Below are 25,076 nucleotides of genomic sequence, written 5' to 3' on the forward strand. Positions count from 1 at the left end.
ATAGTCATTGCTGCTTACGTAAAACTCTGTCCAAACAAATCATGACGGACCATTTAATTTACTTGCAGAAGGATTAACCTTTTTATAAAAAAAAAATGAAAACTATTTAAAACCTTGGAATTTAAAAATGTTTCTTCCGGATATAAATAGTTACACCTGACATCAAAAAATAATTAAATTATTCATGAAACGACTTGCTGGCAAATGATGACAAGCGATCCATTACTGAAAAACAAAAAAACCAAATTAATTCGTTAAGCATTCCACAAAACCTTTCGTTGATGTTTACTGTCAAATCAAAATTAATTAATCTTTATAAGTTCTGCTATTACTTTGTAGTTGAACACTTAGATATACAGTGCTAATTTAGCACCTGATATTCAATAAAATTACCAAACCCAATATTATTCCGTGCTTCCATAGCAAATAAGTGATAAACTAATAATTAAAATTTTAATATTACCAGTCAATTTAAATTTCACATGATCAAGCGTTGCACGACACTCAAGATATTTACAGCGCTTTTTACTATACACATCTTGGTTACTGAAACGCTTGACCATTTGTGCAAGCCATTTCTGACAGCGTCTACGTAAACAAACTTCGTGTAAGAGCCAGAAGAACAAAAGAACTGTTGCTTTTACGGATTTTTTACAATAATGTCCAAACAATTTGTTGGTTTCTCTGACGATGACATCTTCAAGATCACACGACAAACAAGCAGCAAAGAAAAGGGTAAATATTTGCGATGTTTGCAGCCGCTGTTTCAGCAGTGATTCAGATTCTTCATATGGCGTTCTCTCGTTGCAGCAAAGGAACTGTCGCGACCACATAGCAGACACCCCAAAGCACCGCCAGGCGCGGTGAAATTTGTTCCGCCGCCTACCATCGTAGATAATGGCAACCTTAGCACAGTCAGTTGTGTCGACTCCAGCATTTACCCACAGCACCCTATTCAACAAGCCGTCGCTTTTAAACCATTGCCTCAAATGATAAATGCTCCGGAGGATGAATCAATCCTAGTGCTTCCAAATCAGCCAGTGAAAAGTCGGTCATTCGAACCAACTGTTGCTAGCACTATGCTAGGCGCCACCGGCATGCGGACCAATGTAAATGAGGTGCTAACTCCCTTCAAAGGTATGTCGCTCAAGGATTTTGAACAGCAGCGAAAACTGATGGAAGAACAGAACAGACAGAAGCGGGATATTCTCCATAAAGCTATTGAGCAACAGTAAGGAACGGCAGTTTTCTCATGAAATGGTGCAATTGTGAATTAAATGGGTCTCTATTCCGTTCTTTCAGTGCTCAGAAAACAGCAGCGGAGGCGAACAAAATCCAGGAGATAAAATCAGAACTAACCAGACTGGACTCCGAGCTGGCATCGGATGTGGCGATTTTACGAAAACAAATTGATGCGGCAAGTCTACACTTTTCAAACATTGAGTAAGTGTATTCGTCTCACCATGTAAGGTCGAACTACTTTCTAGCTAAATGTTCTTCCCTATTCCAGGAAAAATTATCTCACTATAGAAAATCTATTTCTGAAAGCTAAGGTGGAGCTTCATCAAGCGCTGGAGAAGAAAGAAATGCTTACCGAACATTTGTGTGCAATCATTTCCCACAACGAGGAACGAAAAGCAAGGCGTTTATCCGAGCTGATGGAAAAGGTAGGCATTACTGTGACCGATGAGTTAGACGACACAATCAATGGAAATAGCTCCTGTGCAGCGGACGCCTCTACCGGACCCGGACAGGACGGCAATCAATCGACACAAAATTAAACCCCTGTTGCTGGTGTTTTCGACGGTGTGATATGGCTTACTAAAGTAGAGATACACATGACAAACACATAACCAAATCTGATTAACAAAACTCAATCTCGTAACATTGGTCCTACAGCTGGACCTGTATATTAGTACTTCCGAGACAATATTATATTCACGAACCGGGGTAACCTCTTGCCTTTAATGCATTTTTAATCATTTTACACTATTACTGTACGATTTTAGCCACTGTTTCTCAAATTGCAAGATGGAGACGATAAACAACACACAAAAGCAATGTTAGACACTAAGATTGTTCAGTACTCACGAGCGCACACTAAAGTATTTGTAGGATATTGCAATTTTTGAAACAAACATGGCAAGAATGCGTCGCTAATCTGAGCAGACAATAAACAATATTATAAATATTTTCTACGCCACTTTTACACTACAAGAGAATGGTTTTCGTTTTCTACAGAAGAGAAGATATTATCGTTGATAGGAAAGGAAGAAATTCGGGCAAATTACACAGCAGTATATCGCATGGTAAGCTGATATATGATGTTTCGATCCAAAAGAATATCTATTTATGAAGTTATTTAAACGGTCTGCTTTTGTAACTCTTTTTATACGAATACATGTTGTCATTAAAAATATGTTTTTTTCTTCTGTTGATTGATTTTGTCCATACATCCATATACTTTGATTTTAACTCCTCTCGTTAAGCTAGGCGTGCATTCAATCGAGCTATTCGCTGCAATCCCTCTGGTCGTCAATCGTGCGAAAAGAAAACACTGATATCGATGTTTATTAACGTATCCTAGAGACGGACAGAAAACTGGAACGTGCAATCATCGCAATGCAGAAAATCTTAGCGAATGAGCGAAAGCAAAATTGAAAGTGAACCACTCCAGCTACATATCCCCTCTCTAATGCTGTTTGATGCGGCAGGGAAGCGTCTGTAGGAATTGGCAAAATGCACCTAATGAGCGACTGATGACGGGCTGCTACGGGAATCGGTCTAGGCCCGGCCAGTTTGAGCTACTTTGGCGAATTGTTGTAACTCTTTCTCGAGCATCGCTACCATTACGGGACCAGCAGATCGGACCTGGACCAGTCGTGTACGGGCAGGTAAGTAGTAGAGCATTACTTGTACTACCAGTTTTGCCACCGACAAATCACCTCCGCTCAACCGGGGGTGACATGCGACGCCGACATCATTAAAACTGCATTCGATCGAGAATGAGAGTTGCTGTGAGCGTCTGTATTATCTGCGTGTAAGTTTGATAGTTGAAATGAGGATCGAGGAAGCGGTTCGATGAGTGATTTATTGCGTAAAGTTTTTACGACTAGATGTATGCAATTGTCGTTGTTTTGGTGCTGTTTTCATAAAACTCTTATCATAAATCATTTTTCTGGTAAATTGTATATCGTATAATGCTTATTTTTCGAAATTAGACAAGCCACAGCCTCTTTATATCATTTTTACACGGACTTTTTTCAATTTAATTTGAAAAAGGCCGTTTTAGTATTCGGCCTTTTAAATTGTTATTTAAATATGCACCGCTTCGGGAAAAGACTTCAACCGTTCAAGTTCAAATCAGCTGCATTCATCGATGCATTCGCTCTCGCTCTCTTCTCACTCGCACACGTTGAGAGTGCTCTTTCGCAAGTGCAAGCTTTTGTACTATGGGACATTGACGATAGAAAAGCGTTAAAATGTTTTTAAAAATTGTGAAGCCCTGATCTACACGCCGTTAAAACGCATTAAAACACATTACAAGCAGCTGATAGCACTGGTTACTACTAATTCCAAAATTTAGCTTGTTATCATTCAAAAAATGTTCCAAAACATGCATCAACAAATTTCAACAATTGTGCTGAATTTAATGTTGTCGGGTGTCGATGTGGAACGATCGCTAGCAAATCTTGAATTTCTATGTTAAAATCTTTTTTGAACCTGTTTTGTTGAATAGTTGAATAAGTATTCCGCTGAAATGCATGCGATATTTTTTTAACTACTTCATTTCATAACATCACGTTTTTATGTCAAGAAAAAGAATAAGATTAAGAATAATTATGATTAGAAAATATAATAAAATATATGATCCCCGGTTATTTTTTACTTTTCCTTTAAACCCCATTTTTATGTGATTTTTTTTTAATGATACATAACAATTATTTTACTAGCAATATTTTTCCATGTTCAGTTTCAAACGGCCCATTGTTCAACGCTCGTTTACGGGAGAGAAACGACCTGCGCGTGCGATCCTCAACTGTGTGGAGCTGGCCGAGCACTTTCATTTGTTTCGCGTGCCTCGTCGGTTGTGTCTGTTCGTCCGGCTGCGTTGCGTGTCCTTCGCAGGTGCCGGAATCTGTAACGAAAATCAAAACAATTATGCAAAGTATTCTTAAAAAAAGCCCAGATCTGTAAGTAAATGTGCTACATTAGTTTTACGTCAGTTTTACCATACAAACAATTTTTTCGTTCACAATCATTCACACCTCGACACAGTCCAGCGGTGCAACAGTAAAAGGATGCTTGTAAAACGATTTTGAGTGCAGTTTTGTTTTTAACACTATATTGTGAAGTGCCGTTTTTCGTTCTATCGTTTGTCATTTGTTATTTTCCTTTTGTTTCGTCGTTTCCTTTGCGTGCGTGTGGTTTGCAAACGTATCGTTCTTAGGTGCACAAGTGTTTAAAAAGTGTGAGAAAAATCGTTCGCAATCCAAAACGTGCTCCGCGTGCCGCGCTTATCGCAGGTGTGTTTGTGGTTCGCTCTGTCGTAACGATGCCTTTCCAGCGTCAAGTGGTAGGTTTTATTTCTTCTAACTGCGGCAACTTCTAGCGGCCAGGCACGGTGTTTGCTGCTCGCTCGGTGGCTCTTTTGTTGTTTTCTGTATGCGACCTATGACTGTCCGCACTTCAACAGGTACCCCCGCGAAGTCGTATCGGACGGCCGCAACAGTAACAACGGCGTAGAACACTATTTTTACGATAATTGCGTGCCTTTTTACGTGTTGTTGTTTTTTTTTTCTGTAACTACTTCTCCTGTTGATGGATAACAAGCCAACGGATCAGGAGGCTCTATGCCCCAATGACAACTGGCCGAGGAGATTCACAAGTGACGAAATCATTCCTCGCCGTACCTCAAAATATCTCCAAGTGGGCCATGACGGTGGCTGGATCGGTTGTAAAAAAAGTCAGTGCAGCTGTTTAAACAACGCCACGAAACAGAGTACTTCATGTGTGTTTCAAGCGCACACAGTTTAGTATTTTCTTTTCAACCAGTTTTGTTTTCAGAAAAGTCTAATCGTATCAATGCCAATGTTTCGAGTGAAAATATTTATCCAATCCGTTAAACCTATCCTTCCTATGCGTAAATGACCGATAAGACAGTAGGGAAAAAACGTGCCAATTTCAAAACCACTCATCCCAGATAGTGATAGTGATGCTTAAAGTGTCTTGAATAATCATCATCATCATCATCATCATCAATACCATCATTATCGTCACCATTTTAAAATACCGCAAAGCAATAATGCGTTAGAAGTGGTTACATCGAATCGGAACATCCGTCACCATTGGGCTCTTTTGTGAGTGTGTATCACTAACAACACCACCACACTCTCGTGCCACCGTCGTGGTATTATCGGTGGAAGTGTGTGCGAGGTTGGAAATACGAGGCTGCGGTTTAAACGGCGGATGTGTCTTACGATGTGGAAAAAACACCTCAGTTTCTTCATCTCTTAGTGCCCCATATCTCCCAACCGAGCGGATGGGCGAAGGGGGGGGGGGGGAGGTCCGCAACGAGGCCCTCCAAATGTGTGGCAAAGTGATTGAAAGCAAGAGCCTCTAGTTTGTGTCTAATGAACCGCAGTGCGACTCGTTTCGATCAGCGTTTGACAGTTTGGCGGGGCCAAATGCGTGACGAGTGATCTGAAACTACACTACCGAAGCAATCCGATCGATCGATGGCAAAAGGCAGTTCACCGCAGGTGACGGAATGATTGAGTTACAAGAGTGTGTGTATGTGTGTTTTATGGTACACGTACGGGAGCGTTGTTCATTTGTTTGTGCAATTGCTGCAGATGTTTGCTACCGTACTGGGAAAACCAATGATCCTGTAAAAGTTTACACGCAGCCTGTAAATGTGGCAATCAAAGTCGTCAAAACGAACGTGTCATGATGATCATTGGACGGTGGCTTAATCTCAGTACCTCATGCAGCAGAGGTAGAAATCGACTACAGACGGGGGATGGAAGGTAAATATTATCTTTAAAATATTTAAGTTTTTCAGCAATGTGTCAACTGACAATTTTTGAAAACAATTTTATTCAATTCAATTCACTAGAATGTTCACTTCCACACGGCATTTTCATCTCATTGAATGCAGTTAAATTGCAGTTAAAAATCAAATGATCATTTTATGTTATCTCTTTTAAACAAAATTATTGATTTAAAGATATTTCGTGCGATCTACATGCGACCTGCTCCCTTCACTCCTTCATATAAATTTGATACATTTTATTCGTTAAACCTGTATAGTATGAATGAGTGGTGAAGCCAGTTCTTGGGGTCCTGTTCTTGATCGTACAAAACGCCTCCCAAGTGAAAGGAATCGATGCAAGGTGCAAGGTTAGTATTAAGAGATGTATACTGAAGGACTTCCTGATCGGTTTCGGGAGCCATGCCCGTTGCCGTGAAGGAGTATTATTCGAAAGTGTCCATAGGATCCTTTGAGATTCATAGCCTGTTTCACGTGATCGATCTGCGCTATGATTCCTGGCTCCAGATGATCGAGGCTTTCCTGTCCAGCGTTTTCGACAGTGTGGTATGATCATTCAATCCAACAACGATTATGAACTCCATAAGTAGGTTTCTCCAGGTTTTTTAAATCTTTTGAAACATAAAAAGAGTTTCAAGCTGTTCTGTTTATACCTTGTTTGCAAGACGATGATTATCTGTTTTATTTTTAATACCATAAAACATACAAAAAATAATGTGATTTTAGTCATCTTTTTTAAAAAACCTTGAGCTTTACTTGGAAAGGGGACCAAATTTATAATACCCTTCCGAGAAGATCACATATCAAACAGCAAGGAAACGAAACGGTCGACAGTGCATTGTTAATAATGATACCAAAATAAGAACGCAAGAAACCAACACAAAACTCAACCCAACCAATCATTTTATATGTTTAAACTTTTTTTTCTTCTGTTCCTCTTCTCCTTGAATTCCACGTAGGATTTATTCATGATTAAGGGAATTGCCGAACACAGACATACACACACACACAAAGTACAAACTAACACGCTAGGAAGCTGTGTTTAAATCCAAGGTAAAACAGTATCATCCTTGAACCGGTTTGGTTTTTACTTGTTTTCCTAACACGGGCGAAAAGCATTGCATCCCTTAAGGAACCCTTTTATCGTCGTAATAAGATTACGTCCTTCCTGCAGCCGTTTTGTTGAGTTCGTTAGGCAGGTACGTTGGGCAGGTTTGCTCCAAAGAATTGGGGGAAATCCAAATTTGTGGGCATTTATTGAAGATGTTTTGGTCATCTTTGGGTAAAAAATGGTTTGACAGTCACTATAAGCCTCCGGTTAGATCACAAACCTGACTGAGTTACATTTTTGTTTTTGTTATGGCATGTAACTTTGGCACCTTTTTCCTGGTGCAGTCAGCCAAATGTGACCTAAACCAAATGTTACAGTCTGTACCTATCGGACATAATTGTACCTCTTCTTCAAATAGTACAAAGTGCAAAAAGTGGTAGAAACTTGAACAAAATCCTCTTTGAACAGGAAATGAACCCGGTCAGCAGGTGATCGTCGCTGTTACCTGCCTGCAAGAAGAAGCCCTTGGCTTTCTTTTTTTTTCTTGATGGCCGGTTTGCCCTCCGAGTCTCGGTACCGGACATCCAAGGAGCTACATAAGGGGCTTTCTGTATTCGGGCGCAGAACTCGGTTGCATTTGTGCTTTGTCTGCTAGTGAAGCCAGTCCTGTCCAGCCCAGAATGAGCTTCCCGGTTTTGGGCGTTTCTTTTGAGCCTCTTCTCGTCGCTGTGATCGCATCTCACTTCCTCTACCGGGCGCCATCTCTCACCATGTGGTGATGTGGGTTGCGATGCGTAAACGCCTCAAGTAATTATGAATTATTCACCAGTGTTCGGGTGAATCGTTCTGAGGCGATGTGTTTTTTCACCCTTCTTTTAATATGATTCCTCGGCCCTGGCACATGTTCCGACTCAGTTACTTTCCTATACGAAAGACACTGCACGAACAGTCTTTGGAGAGTCCATGTGAGAAGTCGTCCATTGCTGGCGACAGCGAGGAAATTTGTAGCAGCCATAATGACACATTTAAAAAGAAAAAGGGGAATCGCCGTACACCGGGGCCGTTCAATGTTTGGCAAAGGTAAATACGGTGACGATCACGAAGCCGCCAACAACGAGCACGATTCAGAAGCACTGCCTTCGCCGGGATAGTTCAGGGCGAGGCAAATCGAGAACGGACGCACATTGGTTTGCTTCCGGCATAACAATTCAACCCCCGCACGCACACACTCTGGTGCGTACAGGTGCATTCGAGGCCGGAAATGCCCTTACCATCCCAAGGGCTCCACAATCTCTGGTGTGCAGTGTTCGGGGGCGGTTCGTTAAAGGTTCATATGGGAGACGTTAAATTCAATTGAAATCAACATTGATTTTGTATCATTCCTATGTTCCGTTCTCACCTGTGCGGAAGGTCACTACCAGAACGGCAATTTGACATTTGGGGTCATGTCGCATCAGTTTTTTCAATTGTGAAATCAGAATGGGAACTCTCCCATTCTGGTGGCTTCGATGACAATCCAATTTGTAACCTTTTTCGAACCATACCCATTTCGGTAACTGCTACGGTTGAACACCCAGCTGAATGACTGGTTCATTGGGTTCATAGCGATAGTAGATGGTGCATATGGAATTGCTTTGCGTGTTTCTGTTCATATTTTATATCCGTATCAATCGAACGAAGCATTTTTGTACCGTTTTTTCACAATAACGTAAATAATTTAGATTTGATAGAGAAATCGATGCTCTTTGTGTACATATCTGTAAAAACCCTTTGGAGATCCTTCAAACAGTGCCAACGCAATAAACAGGTCCGTAATCTGATCATTTAAAAGAAAATTTAATTATTTATTGTACCCCTTGCGTTATCAAATAATGGATTTTAGTTTGAAAATCAAATGAAATATTCAATCTAAATCATACGGCCAACCAGGCCGTCCTTACGAGAAAAAAAAAGAAACATTCAATCGGCTTGAACAGTGAAACATTAGAAAGGTTCGAGATTGCACAAGCTTTTGTTCTACCTACTGCAACTATAGGAAAAAGGAACGAAGCTGAACAACCGGAGAAAGTTCAAACGATTAAAACAGCATATTTTTCTTCTCTCACTGTATTGTTTGCAAAGAAAATAAACGCAAAAGAAGGGTCGCACATGTGCTTTTTGAAGACACAAAAGAAAAGAACCCCGCGGGAAGGATGCATTGGATAGCAAGTTGGTCTCGCACATGGTGTGCATAGTTGAGTGGTTTAATTGGAACGAGAAGCCCGTCATGTGCGTCTGCAAGCCAGCCAAACAAAACACAACGGTTTTTGTCCGTTGCCGTCCCTGTTTCCCGGGCATCCTTGCGGGATGATCCTTTTACCGATCAATTACGTCGAGGCTTACCTAGTGAGGCGATTAAATGTGTGACTGTTTTTTTATACACTATGGATCATCTTTCATCGCTGGTGGTGGTTTGGATGACATGGAAGCTTTGCAGGGCTTAGTGTAATTGTCTGGGATCTATTGTCCATAACCCTACTGATAGGTTTATAGAGATTCGACCAGATTTCGTAAAATCCGGCATCACAAAACACTTGGGTGAACTTGTTTGTTCTATCAAGCAATTATTTTGATTGGAAATCAATCATTTTCTCTTGATTGTAAAGGACAGAAGAAAAAACAAGGTTCTTAACGGTAGGAAGCCGCTAAACGTGTGTTCATTAGTACATCTTTAGACGCATATCGAATTACACGGTCTGAATAGGAAGAAGTGGCCAAACATTCACCACTACCACACAGTACAAACCCTCAACTTTGCTACGGTCATCATACTTATAAACCAATTAATTCCCAGCTGACGATGAGCTGCGGTTTGGCGCGAGGAAACGCTTGTGTTACTGATGGTGGGTACACGAGTGGACCGTCCCCTCCCCGTCCAAGCTAACCACCGGAACGAAGATGAGCCTCCGCAAAAGCCGTCCGTCGAAGCGTGTACTTCACCTAAACGGGGGGCAAGCTTTACGCGGACGACCGCGGGGTCCATCTATCTGGGTATGAGACGGCAGAATGAAGCAATCGAATGGCTAAAAATGGTCCTTCCCTCCTTCCCTCCTCATTACAAGCGAGCAGTCGCAAGTTCACGGACCCCCGTTTCTGCCCATTTTGGTGGCCGTTGTCCGTTTCGAAGGTTCTTGTGTCGCGGTTCGCTGTGGATGAGTCAATCGGAAGACGCACGTTAGTGAATTGAATGTTAATTGTTCCCGGCTTTGTGACGCGGGATGCCATTAAAATACAACGCAGGACGTCATCCCAACGTGCATCGAGTGCAATTCACGTCATGTGACAAACGTCCGCGATCACAACATGATCTACTTTTTCCCCTTCCTCGAATGGGAGATCGTATCACGTTTTCAGATTGATTCAGCCGGTCGAATGGCGGACGTTCTCGAGAAGGGCCATTCCATGGTGATAACGCCGACCATCGAACTGCGATAACTTTGCTGGTTTCGATGCAAAAAGAATGAAATATGCATTTCAGTTTATTGGGCTGTAAATACTTAAATTAAATTTAAATTAGTGCTTATAGACTATGTAAGGTACATAAATCGATCGGGGAGAACAGGTGCACAAGAATAGAAAATGTATTTTGAAAATAAAATTATTACGTAAGTTGTGTCCTGAGTCTATCTCTAAAAACACTCTGTGGCATGTTGAAATCAAATAAATCAAAGTTATTTATGAAAGTTCGACACATAGCTGACATAGGATCAGACTGGCCAAAACGAGTTCTATAACGAGGGACGGATATGAATGGACGTGTACGTAGATTCCTTAGATTCGTAGATACTTCTTATCAAGCAGATCGACTGAACGATTCATCACGTTCACGGGAGGTTCGTTGACGATCGAGCGGTGGCAGGAAGGTTACTTGCTATTACCCCTTCAGCATTCACCAAACGCAGGCCTAAACAAGCACGGAAAAGCGGCATAAGTGAGGTGTTGTGTTCGTGGTTCTTCCTTGCGGAAATGTTACCCGAGCCGCACCGCACCTATATTCGCAACCTGCTCCTTCCGGTTATGTGTATGTGGGTCTCCGACCTCCAATCCACTAACGATGATTCCCCAACATCGTCGCATTTGTGAGGTGAATAAATTAGTGACCGAAACCCGTCCGCCCTCTGCCCAAACGTGAGCAACAGTAAAAATCTGGTAGAAAAGATGGACTTCCCGTCGGTGTATTGGTTTGGCATCATCGGTTTGCCCCGCGCAGTCTGTCTGTGGTCGCAAATCGACACGATGCACACGCGGATAATTGTTGATTTACCGCCAGCCACACCAAATGCCGGTGATTTATTGCCACGCGGAACGGTTAATCGTTTGATTATAGCAAAAGTGATTGGTTCGTTTCCGAGCTGACCCGTGCTAGTTTTTCCCATGAACCAAGCCGTGCCTTGCTGGGCGGCGGGCGAATGTGAATCTATTCCTGAGGATGATCCATTCACCGTACGTGAACTAGCGCGAAGGTCGGAGCAGGAAAACAAAATCTAGGTTTGACGCGGCTAAAATTGGTACCAGCGCGTTGGACTTTTTGGAGCAGTAAGCTTCACCCCGTAAGACCCAAAGAAGTTGAGGCTAGTTGAGAGATATAATATTAGCTTTTCCAGTTGCACCACAAACGGCTTACGTAAGATGCTGAAGCTGAAATCCGACCGGGAAGTTAAGATGTTCGGTTTGTAATCATAAGGTAAGATTTCTTTGGAGATTTTCTTAATTATATACCCGTAAGCCACGGTATAGAGGAGCTTTTCATCTTTTATTATGCAGTGATGCTCTCAACAAAGCTTGAGAAATCGACCAGAATAGTTTCATCCTTCTGCTATAGGATTTTGTTGATGTAATCGATCGCTACCTACAGGTTATTAAAATATGTTAATGTATATCGATAACAACAATGCTCTTACGCCGTTGTGCTAATCAGCCGATAAAGAAAAACCTTGCAATTTTCCTGCAGCACTGAAGTTTAATTAAGAAACTTTCGCTAACGCCACATTGCCTACGACGACCTTCAACTCGATAACCCATGATAAGCGGACACGTGCCAACATGTTGGATAGCGAACTGGGCTAAAATGTGTGCAAGAATTTCCATAAATCTTTACTAATCTTATTGGAAGATGACCACCTATCTGCATTGGTCATGCGTGTACTCCGCCCTCGGGATGCCAACAGATGAAGTTTTTAATAAACTTTCGCAAAGAAATCCGACGCGTGTCTACGTACCTACGATGTGATCGGCAAAGTTGTAGCAGGGAGCCCCCCCTCCCTCCACCGCTTCAAGAATGTGCCCAGGGGATGGTGATGCGATCCGCGACAGCATTTAGCCCTCCCGATGATGTGTATGTGCGATGGTGTGAGAGTTGTTAATTTGTTTTCAGCATAAATCAATTGTGAAGAAGTTTGGCTCAAGGGCGCGTGGAAGTATTAAGCGGTTGGAGGGAGTCTTGGTGGTTGATTTTTGTGTTGTGCTTGTGAAGGTGCGATCGCAAGATGCTTTAGCAGAAATCAAACAGAATTTTCTATCTCATTGACGTTTGTTATTTCACGAGTTGTTTTTTTTTTCAATTTTCTTTCTGAGCATCAAGTGATATTATTTGTCACTTGAAGTGTGAACCAATGTTTTGAATTTAAAGGTTGTTTTAGTTTTAATTAATTTTCTAATGAAATTTATGCTTTTAAAGCAATTTGAAAATAAAAACAATGCTCAAACAGTAGCTGATGCAATAGTATAAAAAGTAAAAAAAACATAAATCAAATTGATTTTAATCTGACTAAAATTAAATATAAAAAGATAGTTTTGGAAGCATTTTGACGGTCCAATAACTGCCCAAAAATCAAAAATATCGAACTTTGACAGAGGGTCAAATAACACCTTACACTCGCTCATCCGTACCAACGCATTTACTGAGACGAGCCTCAAGGGTCACCTGGGTTGTGTAGTGTGAAAAAAAACCAAACCGCCCCATACATCGGACCAGACACGCATGGCATTGAGTAGTATCTCCCTCTCGTTTAGACGAGCTCGAGCTTGTGCTGTGTGTGTGCTGCGAAATGACGCTTGGAGGTGATGTGTATAGTGTTGGGTAAAGTGCTGCTGTGCGCACTGTGCGCACAGCACACCATACTGTGCGCACAGCACAGCACAGTGCCTTAAGTGCTACCACAGTGCTAGCACTTTCGCACAGTGCTAGCACAGTGCTAGCACTTTCGCACAGTGCGCTCTCTGAGCACAGTGCGAAATGCTAGCACAGTGCTAGCATTTTCGCACAGTGCGCTCTCTGAGCACAGTGCGAAAGTGCTAGCACAGTGCTAGCACTTCCGCACTGTGCTCAGAGAGCGCACTGTGCGAAAGTGCTAACACTGTGCTAGCACTTCCGCACTGTGCGAAAGTGCTAGCACTGTGCTAGCACTTCCGCACTTTGCTCAGAGAGCGCACTGTGCGAAAGTGCTAACACTGTGCTACCACTTCCGCACTGTGCTCAGAGAGCGCACTGTGCGAAAGTGCTAGCACTGTGCTAGCACTTCCGCACTGTGCTCAGAGAGCGCACTGTGCGAAAGTGCTAGCACTGTGCTAGCACTTTCGCACTGTGCTCAGAGAGCGCACTGTGCGAAAGTGCTAGCACTGTGCTAGCACTGTGCGAAAGTGCTAGCACTGTGCTAGCACTTCCGCACTGGTTCCAAGTGCGCACTGTGCGCACAGTGCGCACAGCACACTAAAGGCAATGTGCGTGTGCGCACAGCACACTTAATTGTGCTACTTTACCCAACACTAGATGTGTACCGCGCGATTGAAGGTGGAAGGGAGAGTTTAGGTTTGGAAGCCACCTGCCTGCGTTTCAACAACCGTTTGCGAGATCCACAGCCCGCTGGTGACCACTGAGAGTGCGCCTCGGGACGCGCGCGTAATGAGCGTAACTCATCATTTGAAGTGGATTGCGTTTCTGCGTTCGCTTGGTTTGGCGCCTCGGAGGCAATGAGGGAGATCACGGGCGAAGGTACCCGGAGTAGGGTGACAGGGAAGGTCGGTAAAATAATCGTCTATTTTGCGCATACAAACACACGCACCGCGGCAGACTGTGCACATTCTGCTCGGTTATGTCTGCTGTTTGGTGTGTTTGTTTCGTACTTTGTTGTTTGCGTCGCGTAGCGGATCTACTGTGCGTCCCACACATACGCATCCATGCTAGCCGCACACGATCCAAGCGGCACGATCCAGCATTTGGACGGGGAGGGCCCTCTGTCCGAAAGCTCCATTGTTCACGGTCCTCTGCCGAAAGATGCAACTAACACACAAATCGTTCTTTTCGCTCGCTACCACTTTACCCCGCCGCGAATGGTTTACAGCGTGATGGGAAAGTACACGCAAATCGGTCATGTGGAGACGCATGGGAATAATTGAATGTGGGGATATTTGTTTAGGTGTTTCCTAAAGGTTGATGTCGAGGTTGCTGCAAGATAAAGCTTTGTAATGTGAGAATGAGGCTCTTAATGTTTTATGTACCTTTCGATTGATTTGTGGATTGTTTACAAACTCTTTTTAAATGTCTGATGAGGTTGGTAACAAGATCGAAGCTTTCTTGTTAAAGAGGCACAGTTTGGGCACAAATGACACAGTTGAGGAGTTAATGAGGTATACATAAAAGTTTGCATGAGTTGCATGTGTTTTTTTTTTGTGCGAAAACAAATATATTTCAATTATCACATCTACCATTACTATTAGACCTTAGACATGTAATGTTCTTTGAATAATCGCATTATCAGTTATTACTATAAGCAACCCCAGATTTCTGGGCTCATTGGATTTAGGATATTACTTTCTTTCTAAGTTTTTATCATTTTTCACATCAATGTTATGAGTATTTTGTAAAAATTAAGGAACATTTTTTCACTAGCCCCAAAATTAGTAGATAATCTAATTCCGGCTTTATCTCATTCTTGTAGCAAATAAGAAACGCTCAACCTGTACGTCTCATTCTTTTAAATGACACATGATAGAGTACGCGTAATTTTCGTGTTTGCTTTAAGTAATAAGAAAATGCAGCAATTTGATCATTCATTATTTTGTAAATCGTTCGGAATAGAAAAGTTAGTAATGGAAAACATTTTTGTTTTAGTTTCCTTATTTTTATTTTGTTGTTTCTAAAATGAAAACGAACATGACTTTTTATTTTTTATTTCATGTTTTAAGTTTTACTTTTTTAAGGTTTTTGTCTTTAAAAAGAATATGCTTTGTTTTCAGAAGATCAATCGTGCTACTTGAAAAACGAATCTATACTCTTACATAAATCATTCTACTTTAAATCTTAAACATTCTATCATTAAATTGTCTGTCACAAGATGTAGCCTTCTATCAAATTCAATAATTAAACTAAACAAAAGGTAGTCAAAATTACACTTTATAGAACATATCTAAAACTTTTATACGATGTAACATAAGCCTTTGTGTTAGCCCTAATTGTAATAAGAATTTAAAATTTTAAAACATTACTCACAAAAAATTGGATAGGATAGATTTAAAAAACTATCTTGCTTACTAAAGAATGTGATGATGATTGAACATTATGAAGAATTGGCAACTGTCTAGTCATTTAATTGCCAATCCATGTTTATTTATAAACATTACCTTTACATTTATAACGCTAACTTATTTATATTACATTTATAACGCATTACCTTTTCATTATTTATTCCATTACGTTGCCGCGCGAGCAAATACATAATCAATTTTAATTGTATCCGGTGTATCTGATGATGATTTACGAGATTATATTTTTTTGTACATTTTCTCTTGTTTACCAAATTCAGCAAATAAAACATCTAAAAATGTTCTATTTACACGTGAAAGGAAAGCTAGAGTACTCCAATAAAGAGCGTACCATTTTTCCTAGCCGACATTGACAATAGCTTCAATTTTTGACAATAGCTATAAGCCTCACTCGATTCCGTTTCCATTTCTGCCCGGTCTGTCGTTTTGTTTCCATTTACAAATTGATCTCAAATCTCCCTCCTTCCTGTGCACGCGAACACGTGTTCCGTTGGGGTGTCATTAAATATGGAGCGTCAATGAGGTGTGCGAATTCGTTCGGCAAGCATGGACCGCCGCATCCCCCGTCGTGGATTGGGAAACCAAAAACCAGGTCGCTAACGAAAGGAGAAGTGATTCCGGGCACTGGGCGAGGAAACGGATGGCAACTCCATTGACACATCCCGCCACACAGCTTCAGGTATTCTTCATCTTCATCCTTGCCTCCAGCACATTCAAGGGACATTCCGCTCGAACCGTTTGGAACCGCAAATGATGCTAATGGTTTCTCACTTGTGTGCGTCCCTGGTACTCTTACTCAGTGCTGTTTTCTGGGAATTTAGCATCCCGAGCAGTGGGAGACCCCCCCCGTTGGCAAAGGTGAGACAGTACGTGCACAGCACGCTTAGGTGGAGTCGTCTAATCATCCAGCACGGGATAACCTGTTTGTTGCTCGAAGCTCAGAGCGCGACTGACCGCACCTCAGACAAGGTCAACTGGTACGCAACAGAGGGAGAGAGAGAGACAGGGAGGAAACGATGAATTGCATTCCACTTCCAGCGAATGTTGACGGTTATCAACCGATGACGATCATCTTCCGCTTCAGGTGCGGCAGCACGCATTCTCATTCGCAGTGCATCGATTGCAATTGCAGCACGACACACACAACAGCAACAAAAAAAACCAATCGCGTTTCCAGTGTAGCGTGTCGGAACGTTTCCGGCAGATCGTGCCTACACGGCTATAAAATCATTTGCCCGTCCGGCTACTACCGCACCCTCCGGATTCGGGATCATCGTTAGCAAACACGATAAGATGATGTCGTTTGAGTCGAAACGTAAATGGACCTGTTCGGTGTCGTGTTTCCGGCCAACCCCGAGGCCCATTTCCGAATCGGACTGCTCGACAGGTTGCTGTAGAGAGGTTGAACCAACGCCTTTTATCGATTGCACTTAATCGTTTCGACGCGGCCAGGGGAACATGGGGCGGCTAATGTGGGTGGCGTAGGAAAGATTGAGATCACAGTGTCACTGGGCTAATGATCGCCTTTTCACTTCCAATCGAGACCAGCTTCTTGCCATCGTGCTTGACCCCTCGGGCTCGATTTCGCCGCATCGATTTCGAATGTCCATTATGAAAAACTCTCACCCCGGTCAACGATGCCAATGGATGGCAACGGTGGCGAATTATCGGACCCAACCTGCTGATGCGCTCGATTCACCTGTCGGATGATGAGTTCAGGGCGCCACCAATAGCCGCCACCACCATGTAAATTGCGCGAGTTTTGCTTTCCTTTCGCCTTCGGATGTAGGGGCTAACTTCCGGCGGTGTTGATAGCGATTGCTAGTGCTACTACTAGCTTACCTTGGGGGCGTGTGCGTGATACTGTGATATTTACCGACGTGCAGCAGTCCATATTTCACTTTATTACCCATTGTTCCACACGACCAGGCGGGAGGCTCGAAGTAGAAATGAAGCGTGCAGTGTGTAATATACACACGCGTCGCGATTGTGGGGTAGTTCAGGGACATGTTTCTACTTTTTTGAAGTATGGTTTCACCCAAGTTGTCTAACAGTTCCGTCACCTTGTGTTCTGATTTCTGATTCGGATTTGGAAGTGTGTTGGTTTGGTGAGCTATAAATTGATCAGTATCTAAAAAAATGTTTATCTCGTTTAATGTAAAATTTGGATGCATTTGTAAAATGAACTTACCATTTCATCCTGAATATATTTAATTTATTGATTTCATAAATATCACTCAAAGAACTTCAGTCAGTTAATTGGCAAACGTGGAGATTTAATTACTAACTGTTATAAGGCATCCTATACAAATGTCAAGATAGACTAATGACAAACGCTACTGAATGAAAGTAACCAACTTCAAATTTACCTAGACAACCAAGATAGGTCAGTAAAATAATCATTGTAGTAATGAAAATCTTATTTTTGACCTTATCTATTCTGAAAAAAATCTATTTTAAATGAGGCAGAAAACGTAATAAGTTCTTCAGGTTAAAACAGATATTACGTACATAGCGTACATGTTGCCTAATGAATATCCCAATATTCCACTCATTACAACAAAATGAAGAACAATTTTAGATATATTGAACATTCGTACAATTAAAAGTATTACCTAGCATTTTCATTTGTTGCAAGTGCCCTTTTTTACATGAATATTTATCTGCTCTGACCTTTTGCATTTCCTTCGTCCATTTCCTCAGATTCTAATTGAAAGTAAATAGGTCCCAGCTCGGGCGACTTGTAAATTCGTTTGTAAACAAATAAAGTTTCAATGTGAATGATACCCTACCAGTTTTTAAGTGGTTCTAGTCTAGGTTTTAGTTCGAGTGGTTCAACTAGTATGGTGTGATTTACCAAAATGCGTTTGTTTGTGCTTTATATTAAATTTGTAAAGTTTTATAATGGTGAAATACGCAATACGTTATTAGAATGTCATTTGAAAGGTCATACATAAAAAATGAACATCACATGCTGGTAAACTCTTTATCCCTATTGAAACAACTGCTTTTACATTGAAACTAGTAGTAAACAAAACAGAGGAACTGAATCTATACTCTGTAGTTCACTTGAGTGGGGTTGTTTATCACCCAGCAACTTGCTCGATAGCTACTGCTGGCAAACGATGGCATTGCCACACTGTGTATATTAATGTTGATACGATTGTCACGTTCCGATCATTATTGCTTGGGACTCACCAGTGATGCATATTTTCATTAGCGTACAGCACAGCATTCATTTCCGTTCTATTGTCTTACAAATGCATTATCATAATAGTATTTTATAAACTTTTTCTAACATCCTCTCGACGAAATGCTTTTATTCAATTGTGCCATCCACACAGTATACATATACATAAGCTTTCATTTTAGTTTTATCGTTTGTAATAATTATACCTATGCAGTGCAGGGTATTATCTTCACAACATTTCCATCAAATTCACTTGTGATTACAAACTATCTACCGATTGCATCCTTGGTTCCGTATTTTTCCCCTTTTACTGCTTCTATTGATACGTTTCGAAAAAGCTTCCGGTGTGGTAGTTTTGTTTTGTTTGTCTTACCATATTTGCTTACACATGCAGCATACCTTGACTTGATGTTTTTCCTTCTCATCTCCGCTTTTCTTTACAGTGTTCATCATGGTCGAAACCGAAGCTTGCTGGAAAGCCCATTCCGAACAGCCGTCTGTCTCGTCCGCCGCCAAACTTCCGCGTCCGGTTTTGCGAAACACAAACAAAAGCCTGAACAAACAGCACAACAGCATAACAGCAGATGAAGACATCTCAAAATAAACGCCTACCGTTGCAAAATCTCCTCCTATCCGTACCCACAATTAAGCTGCAGCTTCATCTTCGTTATTGTTTGTCAGCCTGTTCGGGCGATCCCACATCCCACACTGAAAGACGTTTGAGGGCGCAAAGTGAAGATGGTGTTAAGTCAGATCTTTCCTAGCCAAAGTGCATCCGTATCTCGGCATAATTGAGTTATCCAAGCTGCGCATTGCACGATCGGTCACGATCGGGAACTATTGTGTGTGAATGTGTGTGCGATTTAGCCCCAAGTCGAAGGGACGCAGTAGATAGCTGCACACACTTAAAGAGAGGGTTATGACATCAGCTGCGGGTCGATTGTGTTGTTTAGTTCACACGTGATATTTTTGGAGGTGCAATAGCAACGGCTACACAGACAAGTGACGACAGCAAAGAGCAATGCAAGATAGCAATCGTTTAAAAAAAGTGTATGCAAATGTACTTTAAATCGGTCACACATCTCGTAGATGAAAAGGTTTGCAAAGCATAGGAACGTTCTACTGCTATGTGACGATTTTATTTCAAAAATTCTTCTTTTGACCATCTTTTTTTATTTTTTATTTATCATTCAACACTCTTCATACAACTGAACAGAAAACAAAATTATCTTTTTAATTTAATTTTATGTCACATCAACTGCAACGCTTCAGTTCGAGCAGGCGCTCCGAACTAAAAGTTCTTTTTTATGTCAAAATATTGCTGTGGGAGAATAAAACTTTACTGCACTACAACACGCTAACCATCAAAAGCTCCCTTAGCGCCGCCCCACGTGTACCGCAGGGCATGAGAACGCTTTGCCTTCCTTCTACGTTACGGTCATGCAGCATACTCGGCGAGGGTTTTCCCGCACCTGTGCATGGCACGTTTTTTATAGTGAGCATTTATAGACGTTGAATTAATCATGCAATGGATTGTGTACGATGCTGACCGGCTTTAGCCGTCCCTAACCTACGTGCTGGCCCCTTCTGTTCTGGTTCCCTTATGTCTGTACGGTTGTCGGCGGCGGCAGCGGGCGCTATTGTTTAGCGAAACACCAACACCCAGATGCCCGAGCGGACAAAGGCGGCAACGATTTTCCACAAAACATTGCCACGTTTCTTTTCGAATTTTATCCCCCAAAAAAAGCTTTAAAACAAAAACAAGCAAAACGTCAACATCTTGTGTGAGACTTTGTGTTCGCTGACTGTCAACGAAAACACTTGCAAACTATTGCGAAAATCTGCCACCGACACGCCATCCACGGCAACATTGCGACAGCCAAGGCATACATTTTCCCAGGCAGCTCCATAATTCCTCTCCGATTTTCCAGGAATGAGTGATGGGTTTCCTTGCGAAATCAACATGAGTGCGACTGATGCTGCGGTACATATGAGCAGTGCTGTGATCGTCCTACGGCGATGAAGTGCAAACAAAAGTGACGAAATAAAAGTGAGAACAGAAGCAGGATTTCTAAATTTATGTTTATTTTGTTAACGAAAGTTTAAATCAAATCGTCCAATGTGCATGTGCTATTGAGTGTTATGTGAGCGTCCATGTAAAGCGTATAGAACAAGGGCAGAACGAGTTTTGGAGAATTTTACGCGACCCCACCACAGCCCCCAGTTCCCTGCTGACCTTCTTACCAGTGGCAACATGAAATGGAAAAATAAGGAGCCAAAACAGTCGGTAAGTGTTGTCTAGCTCAAAAAGTGTACCTATTACGTAAGGGAAAAGCTTAAAGGTTATGCAAACCTATACGATGCATTGAATTGCTGTAGCGTCCTGGGGGGAAAATTGTACCTAAAAAAGTGCACGTTATCGATTGATGTGACATGATACGCAGCGGCAGCACTTTCCTTTCCCCTTGCAACGAGTTATTTTATGAGCTTTTGAAATTGAAAATGCTGACATTCACCTTCACCTTTACCAAAGGTCGTTTAATGAGCTCTTCGATTTCGCAGCGGATGGCATTTGAATTTGTTTTCCCGATACTGGCACTACGATTGCAATTGCAAATAAGTGTACTAAAATTGGGTTTGGCGAAAACAGGATGTTCTTCCACGTTCTGCACCATTTGTACCTAATTTGCAGCCCTAGTGACATCATTTTTCAATTAAAATATCGTGTAAATCACACGTCAGAAAGTTTTGAAGGTTGTACTAGGTGCCTTTCGTTTATCTGTTTTGGTGCTTTCCGTTGCCGTGTGCGTTGTTCAATTTTATCACCGAACGTATACAAGGTATAGATAAGAAGTAATGTATATTGCGTTTTAAATTAGAATTTCAGTTGTTTTGAATTAGCTAGTGCGGTCCATTTTTCTTTATCCAACTAATATCACGAAAAGCTTGTCTCCAGTTTTTTCCAAAAAAAAAGCTGAATTATCTATTAAAACATCAAATTCGTTATTGTACTCATTAAATTTATGTTGCTAAGAGGCGGTCCCACGCTACAGTCGTCAACCCGAATGACTCAATAACATCCCCGTCATAGGTTCAAGGCTAGAATGATCCGTCCCCCCGTAGCAAGGACTGATTATTCGGCTGCGTGGTACTGAAATAGTTTCGAAAGCCTGTATAGACCGGCATGTCCGCGAAGTTTAAATAGAAATTTCTATGCGAAATTATAGTTCCTGATCAAATTCAGATGATCTATCACTCCTCCATCACATAAACCATAATATGACGATGGGTTGTGGCCTGAGGGAGGAGGGAAGAGGTGATTGTTACAAGGATAGAAAAGAGATCATGTTAATAACTCGGAAAGAGATCAATTTTTAATCGGTTTATCATTTGTTTTATTTGGAATTTGGAATTTTGGGCTTATTCTATGTTTCAAATTATCATCGGCTTGAGGCTTGAGCGCACAACAACCATGTTCGAAATATATATGTCTGCTTAAGTCACTAATGAGCTTGGCTATCTCAGTGAGTTGTTGGTCAACTCACGCATAGCTCTGCGTATGGATGGTCGGCGTATGGAAGATTTTAGATTAACTATACGTTTTACATAATTGCAACAAACACTTTCACACATAGGATTTGTGACTAACAACGGCATTCTCGTATGCGGACCGGAGCCCATCACTCAAGAGGTCGATTCCAATCCCTTCCACCCGAACCAATTGGTAAGCTTATCGCTTACTTTAGCAAAAATGGCTAGTCTGCAAAACAGCAACAGACAAAAAAAAACACAAGCGGTGATGGCATCCGTAACGTTAAGTGATGTTTCTAGCTTCATTAAGCAGCCACTTCCGAAATCGCGTCTTTTTCGCTTTCCATTGAGCCGGTCCTGGACCCCGGTTCGGCAAACATCGATTTTAGTAGCGAGCGATAGTGTGTGCATTGATTACGGTTGCTACACACGGTGTGTTGGAAATAACAAACAAACAGTGTGTCCGTGGGCCGGATGCTATGCGATGTTTGTTGAAGAAAACGGTTTTGTTTCCACTGTAAATAGCGCATTTGCGATCAAAACAATCACTGTGCCATCGCCGTTTGCTTGCGCACCGAGAGGATCGTCGTTTTGATGTTTTGATAAGGGCATTCGAATTGGTGTTTCGTACACACTCCCTGGCAGGCAGTGGGAAATGTTGCGTATGATTTAAATTCGAGTGCATCGTGTTCGAAGCATTGCTGTCGAAAAAGTGTTGAACCACTTGACCGCTTGCTAGCTTCCATACGGACATACAGACACCAAAGCATGTAGGGTGGACATGATTGGTACACGCTGATTACACGTGCACGGTCCATTAAGAGAACATTTTCCAGTCTGGCTCACACGACCGGATTAAGAGGATTGTGGAGGGCTGGGAGGGCTTGCCGGCCACCGCACGCTTAGCGCAATAACCAATAGATTTCGATATATTGAAACCAAACAACACTAACAGGCAGCGGCAAGTACACGATGGGCAGCAAGCATCGTACATGAAAAGTGAAAATTCCTCCCCATTATAAGCTGTTACGGTTCATCCAGCATGTTCCTCGTTCGAAGCACCTGTTCCGATGGGGCGAAGTGTGAGGGGAGAGGGGGAGATGGGGGGAGGGGGGACAAACACGTCAACATCACCTCAGGTGACTGTCCCCTATGGCAGACACAATCGATCGGCCGCGAGCCACCTCGGTATGGAATTTGTTGGGAATGTTAGAGTACGGCTGATTAAGCTCTTTGCCTCGCTGGCCAGCTTTCGCCACTCCACCGTTTCGTTTCCGCTCGTACAAGCACACACACACACGAGAGGGTGTTTTGCGTAAAATGTACCGTGCTCCCTACCGGAAGCAACACTGGGAACTATCGCAAACCACTCGGGCGGGAAGAATGTGAACGATCTCTTTGGTCGATTAAGTTGTTTTTTTTGTATGCGTGATAAGTATTTTTCTGTTTTGTCCTTCAATGTGCCATGTGATATTGATTTTGTGTTTTACTTTTCCGCATTCCGCTGCCACCGAGCCGTGGCAGAGTCTTGAGGGAATCGTATGAGAACGTACGGCGAGGAAGACTACACGGAAACCTTGCTTGTGCAAGAAGCCTAACCGTCATACTTTGTTTTACTCTAAACCTTTGAGTAGCGTCGTCTTTTTTCCTGTGCGCTTTTTTCTTGGATCGATGCCTTCATATTCCACCGGTTCGGTTTCAAACGTGCTTACACAAACGTAAGGCACGAACAGGGAAACGGGCCGCTTTACCGGCTTCTTGCTGACATGCTGCTCATGGGGACGAAAGTAAATTTCCTTTTATGGCAACTTAGGTGGGTTGTGGAAAACAAAACCGAAAAAACTAGTTGCATAATATCATGAACCAATTCGGACAGCAGCATGCGTTTGTTTACCAGGAAGGATTTGGTTGATTTGAATAATCGAACTACTTCGAACGTGGTTCTGTGGTTGAAGGTTTACTATGACCAAAAAAGTAATAAACCTATAATTATGATACATACCTTTTGCTAAATTAAAATCTTGAATCAAAGCTTATCGCAAAATACAAGCAAAGGTATACAAATTGGCAAAAAGGTTCTCAAAAGCAAATGCTATTCTACTTTGTCAGCAATTAAATTTCAATTTCCGTTTGCTTTTGTCACATGACTCCCATCTTGCATACGACACAGAACGTGCCTTCCGACATCCTTGCATCATAACCGAATCCTTAAATAGCTTCATTCCTTGATGCCGCATGCACCGGCTCACGTTGCACAGTTGCAAGAAAAGTTTTACCTGCAGGAAAACACAAACCCGTACCGCTGAAGGGCTTTCCACCACCATCCATCGAACACATCGGCCAGGATCTGTGGCCCGGAAAATGATAGTGTTAGCAAAGTGGAGCACACTTCCTTATGCATCTAGGTCTGTGTCGGTGGGAAATAGGTACTTCGGCAGCGCTGTGAACCGCCTTGTTACCTTGAAGTAAGGAAAAAATGGAAAAAAGGCGAGCTGCCTCGAACTGGGGAAGTAGGATGAAACCCGTGTTAGCTTCTTAGCTTGCAATGAATATTCAGAGCAGCCTTAAACTGCAACATGATCCTATTACGGGGGTGTTACGAGTTGTTGCCCTTCTTCTGCAGCGAGTTTTCTTCCGCCTGGACGATTCGCACGTGATCGATTTGCAGCAAT

At 42.2% G+C, this 25,076-nt stretch overlaps 2 protein-coding genes across 11 annotated transcripts in view; both read left to right on the top strand.

Moving 5' to 3' along the window:
* The first annotated feature begins 81 nt into the window (after window positions 1-81).
* On the top strand, window positions 82-3,179 carry LOC121594840 (RAB6-interacting golgin). 4 transcript variants are annotated; one of them, XM_041918556.1, is made up of 6 exons: window positions 82-735; window positions 811-1,231; window positions 1,303-1,443; window positions 1,511-1,667; window positions 2,242-2,309; window positions 2,490-3,179. In XM_041918556.1, the coding sequence occupies exons 1-5, from the start codon at window positions 660-662 to the stop codon at window positions 2,260-2,262; spliced, it is 816 nt and encodes a 271-aa protein (XP_041774490.1). In that variant the 5' UTR covers window positions 82-659; the 3' UTR covers window positions 2,263-2,309; window positions 2,490-3,179. The 4 variants fall into 4 exon arrangements, with proteins under 4 accessions (XP_041774490.1, XP_041774491.1, XP_041774489.1 ...); XM_041918557.1 differs by having other exon boundaries at window positions 2,494-3,179; XM_041918555.1 differs by lacking the exon at window positions 2,490-3,179 and having other exon boundaries at window positions 2,242-2,417.
* An 890-nt stretch (window positions 3,180-4,069) lies between these two features.
* The window catches only part of LOC121594837 (sodium- and chloride-dependent neutral and basic amino acid transporter B(0+)), a 55,308-nt gene continuing 34,301 nt past the window's right edge, over window positions 4,070-25,076 (top strand). The window contains exons 1-2 of one of the 7 annotated variants that reach the window (XM_041918547.1): window positions 4,070-4,128; window positions 20,805-21,160. In XM_041918547.1, coding sequence (XP_041774481.1) covers window positions 21,128-21,160 — 33 coding nt within the window. In that variant the 5' untranslated portion in view covers window positions 4,070-4,128; window positions 20,805-21,127. Of the gene's footprint in view, window positions 4,194-4,487; window positions 4,577-4,991; window positions 5,032-5,057; window positions 5,144-5,170; window positions 5,763-20,804; window positions 21,161-25,076 lie in introns of those variants that run through there. The other 6 variants (XM_041918544.1, XM_041918545.1, XM_041918548.1 and 3 more) reach the window with 6 other exon arrangements.

The sequence above is a fragment of the Anopheles merus genome, chromosome 2L, assembly GCF_017562075.2.
Source record: "Anopheles merus strain MAF chromosome 2L, AmerM5.1, whole genome shotgun sequence".
NCBI lineage: Eukaryota > Metazoa > Arthropoda > Insecta > Diptera > Culicidae > Anopheles > Anopheles merus.